We start from the raw sequence: 4,451 nt of genomic DNA, 5'->3' as shown, positions 1-4,451 counted from the left end.
ATTGATAACCTTTGACAATTATTTTCATTGGTGAAATTAGCTTGTTCAGCTGATTAGCACAATACAATTATGATGAAATATTCAATGTTATTAGTATCAAATCCCCAAAGCACAATTATACCGTGTTGGACCCTAAGAAGGCAAGGAATATCAAAAGGAAACCAAAACCCAAAGCTAAATGTGGATTGAGCGAAAGCAGCAACGTTAGCAGAACACATCAGTGAAAGATTGAGGAAAATTGGACAATCAATGCAGGAGTTATGAATTCTAAAAGTTTTGGTTTTTAAACCCCTGGATGAGGAGACATAACGACTTGAATTTATGACATCATAATAATGACTGGGCTGTGTACTCTCGTTAGCTACTATAAGTATTATAGTAGTCCATACAGCAGTGCTGACTACAATGACTGTCACAGCCCAGTCGCCACTTTATGTAGGCCTTAATTGTGTTAAAATTCTGATTTGAATTAAAAGATTTTGCAAAAATTAGCTCAATTCTTCCTGTATTGAAAGTTATGATTTGAAAAAAATTAAAGATTTTCTTATCAAGTACTTTGTTTAGATTTCAGATACTTTAAATGCAACTTTTTGTTATGGACCATAATGGATAGGCCCTATATGTTCTGTTATAAATCTCTTCATGTGTTTATATTCACAAACTCACATAAAAAGGGTCGACACATACTATTACAACATGATATATGCCTATATATAGTCTGGCTATAATGTTTGTCCACTTGCACTTTACCCCAACCAATGTCTCACTTCTCCCAGGGGTGGCCCATAGAGTCTTAGGCCCCGTTCAGAAGCTTTTTTTTTTTTTTTTTTCAATCAATAACACAAACATGTATGCGACTTCTAGTATATAGGAATCTAGCATCAATTGTCCTTTAGTCTGAGACATGAGTGCCCCGTTTTGAATACTAGTATCAGAAAAGTTACAGTACTCGTATGCGATAAAATTCATCCAATCACAATTTTTGTCCCACTTCTCCCCACTCTCTCCCCGGTGGCGGGGCGATGGGGGGGGGGGGTGGTGGGGGGGGGGGGGGAGGGAGTGTATGAGGGGGCGGGGCGGGGGAGGTGTATAGTGTGCCTTGGATCTATGCGGTGAGCCCATTCATTGCCATGTCCTTGTTTCGCGCCGCTTCCTGTTTACCAGACCTGACGCAATCCTCACGACACAGAGACAGCGGAAAATTCGCAGATTTCATTTACGCAAAGATCCTGACATGACTTGGAACAATTAAAGCATTTAGTGGTTAGTTAGGAGGGCTTGATTACACTGTCATGGATCTTGTAGAGCTTGTTGAATGTGCAGATTTTGCTGCGAGGAAACACAAGGATCAACGCCGCAAGAATGCAGCTGCAACTCCGTACATCAATCACCCAATTGGTAGGTACCGGTACTAATCCCCTAGCCTCACCCCAAACTCTCTTAATCATTCTCGCCGAAAGCCCGGCGGTCCCGTGTTTTTGAGAGCCGCTCCAGCAGAAACCCCGAGGCTGCGCGCTGGTTGCATACAATACATACGGAAGTATGGTGCCGGACGTGCCCATCATGCCCGCATTGTAGTATGCACCCGGCTTTGGTTTCTTTCACAACACTTCAAAACAATACATACAGAAGAGTCTAAATAATAGCATGTGTGGCGTTAAAGCCTAAAGGGACTGTGCAGTACTGGTTGAGGTGAAAATTCAGGTTTATTATAACATTTTTGGTGAGATAATGAGAAACTCAATTGGATATGCAGGAGCATGTATGTCAACACAAAGGATTCAGTGTTTATTTGATAAAAATTGGCCTTAAGATGGCTGATAGAACTCTTAAAAGGTATCCAAAAAAAAAAGTGGAAAGACTTCCATATGTACCCCCCACTATTATACACCTACATTGTACATTGTTGTATGAGCTTCCTCTAAAGTCTGCATTTCCCTAGGACACTGAGATCAATGACTATACCCTAACTCTAACCCTAACCCTAATCCTAAACTGAGTAAACTCTATCTAATCCTAATCCCAAAGCCACCTAAACTTATTCATGTTAGCGATTGATGACATTAGAATCATGATGCATAGCGGGGGGTACATATGGAAGTCTTGCCAAAAAGGTGATTCTACCTAGGCCACAGCTTTTATTAGGATCTCTTTGTTTTACCTTGTTTTTAGATATCCCAGTCATTTCAAAACCAATTTTCATCAATTTTAGTACATGTATACAAATACTAATTAAATTACTAGCAGTAGATCCATCAGGATTACCATATAATTTTCCAAAGTTGTGTATTTCATTTAGATTTAACAATGAAATATTTTCTCTGCAGGAGTGGCAAGGATATTGGCCAAAGAGGCAGATGTAACAGACCTGGCAACATTACAGGTAAAGTGAGTGTAGGCCACATTAGCAGTGCTGTTAATACAGTATATACCTCTTGATACCCACTCTGTATGCATTTATATATCTTGTGCAGGAGGCAAAAGCATACAATACATGGAGATTTTAATACCAATATGCATGTGTTATGATTATTTGTGATACCACATGTGTAGCTTTGGATAACATCTAACAGCTGGCTAGGGTAGAATTTGGCAAAAATTACCACGACAACATCTGAGAAACATTTTGCAGGGAACGCGAACGCTTACCGTATTCCAGGCAGGGTAAATAAAGATTACCCAGACGCTACCCGTACATTGTGGCAGTAACTCTAATTTGAAAGGCTCATACCTCTGTTAAAAAACAGTTTTTGGGCGGCGTCATATGAAACTTGTTACCTGTGACAACTGCCACATTTTTATGACGAATTTGTTCTCGGACAATCAGATGCAAGGATTGCAGTAGCTTGTAACAACTATCACAACTTGTCACTGTTTTATGAAACGGGGCCCTGGCTGAAATTCTGATGTTTTTCAACTGGAGTGATCCATTTTGTTTTCTTTTGTTTGTGAATCTGCGGACAATTTCTAATGAAAATCAGAATGCTGCATTGTTTGAAGATATTTTTTTTTTTCAAATGACAAGTGTGAATGAGGCCTTTTGAAATTTTGAGTTTAACAAGCAATCACACTGCATTTATTTCTCACAGGCTGCACTCTTACATGACACAGTAGAGGACACTGATACGACCTTCGACGAGATCGAGAAGCTCTTTGGGAAGGAGGTACGCGACATTGTCGCCGATGTCACTGATGACAAATCCCTGCCCAAGATGGAGCGCAAGCGTCGCCAGGTGGAGCACGCCCCCCACTGCAGCCCCAAGGCCAAACTGGTCAAGTTAGCGGACAAGCTCTACAACCTCAGGGACCTTGACCGAGAGGTGCCGCAGGGCTGGACCCAGGAGAGGGCCCAGGAGTACTTCCAGTGGGCCTCACAGGTGGTCCGGGGTCTCCGCGGGTCCAACCAGGCCATGGAGAGGAGACTGGATGAGCTTTTTAAGAAACACGACGTCATTGTAGAAACATAGAAACAGCTGCATGAGAGTGAATGATAATGTCTCAAGTTGGCGATGTGGTCCATATGACATTACAAGGAGGATTCATTCATATTCTTGGACAGAGGACCATAGTGCTCCGCAAATACAGACATGATACCTTGTTTTGTTTTGTTTTTGTTTTTTGGGTAAGATAGAAGGGAAACTGCCTTATCATAACATTTACAATTCCACGTAATTACCCGGTAAATCTGAGTGACTAGATTTACTTGAGAATATCACAGAGAGACCAGTTTCATGACTTGTCCGAGTCACTTCTTCAACTCTAGTCTGGTTGGTAGGCATTCACCCCTGACGGGTGAATGGGTGATGTCATTGTTTTATACATGTAATAGCTGTAGAGGAACTGTCTCACCTCAATTTTCAAAAGTAATTCTAGTGGAACAGATTTAATTCTGTGTTATTGTCATGTTACTTGGATGAATGGAAAGCTATGTTGATTTAATGAAAATCTATTTAACATAATGTCTGTGGCTAACATGAATGGCACTCCATAGTCTATTGCTTTTTTGTGCAGTCTGGGTTTCTATTTTCCTTGTGAAGTAGTTTGAGTCATTTTCATGATTGCCCTTCAGAAAATGCAATGAATTGGCATGAGACTGAACTGTTAATAGGTCTTTAGTAAAAGTCTCATCTGTGAATATTGCCTGACAACCATGTCTTTCACTGCATTTGTAAGCAATACTTTGCAAGAGTCCGCCCTGAGTACATGTTGTGTCTCAAGAACTAGATTGCTTTATGCAAACTAGATGAGGATATTCATGGACATCACACATAATGGACCAAATTCATCAAATTTTGGGCGATCAAACTTTTTTCTCCACAGGTCAGTGATATGGAATTATGTTGTGAATGTTGATGTTAATTGAGTATCGTCAAAAGCATGGTCCACATTTCTCTAATTTTAGATCAAATCATGAAGTTCTATCCTAGTTTACCATAATTATGCAGAATGAG

The 4,451-nt window shown here is 40.5% G+C and overlaps 1 protein-coding gene across 1 annotated transcript; it reads left to right on the top strand.

Annotated features, from left to right (window-relative positions):
* Positions 1-1,292: 1,292 nt before the first annotated feature.
* On the top strand, positions 1,293-3,467 carry LOC139732395 (guanosine-3',5'-bis(diphosphate) 3'-pyrophosphohydrolase MESH1-like). The gene is made up of 3 exons (XM_071643259.1): positions 1,293-1,398; positions 2,328-2,383; positions 3,090-3,467. The coding sequence occupies exons 1-3, from the start codon at positions 1,293-1,295 to the stop codon at positions 3,465-3,467; spliced, it is 540 nt and encodes a 179-aa protein (XP_071499360.1).
* Positions 3,468-4,451: the final 984 nt, after the last annotated feature.

Source organism: Diadema antillarum, unplaced genomic scaffold, assembly GCF_040938485.1.
Source record: "Diadema antillarum isolate AM-2024a unplaced genomic scaffold, OU_Dant_1.0 seq00000419_RagTag, whole genome shotgun sequence".
Taxonomy (NCBI): Eukaryota; Metazoa; Echinodermata; class Echinoidea; order Diadematoida; family Diadematidae; genus Diadema; species Diadema antillarum.
The sequence above is the reverse complement of the archived record's forward strand: the minus strand, read 5'-3'. Positions and strand labels throughout refer to the sequence as shown.

Coding starts and splice junctions, on each gene's coding strand:
- LOC139732395 (XM_071643259.1), top strand. CDS start 1,293: ATGGATCTTGTAGAGCTTGTTGAATGTGCAGATTTTGCTGCGAGGAAA. Junction 1,399..2,327: donor GTACATCAATCACCCAATTG/GTAGGTACCGGT, acceptor TTTTCTCTGCAG/GAGTGGCAAGGATATTGGCC. Junction 2,384..3,089: donor CAGACCTGGCAACATTACAG/GTAAAGTGAGTG, acceptor TATTTCTCACAG/GCTGCACTCTTACATGACAC.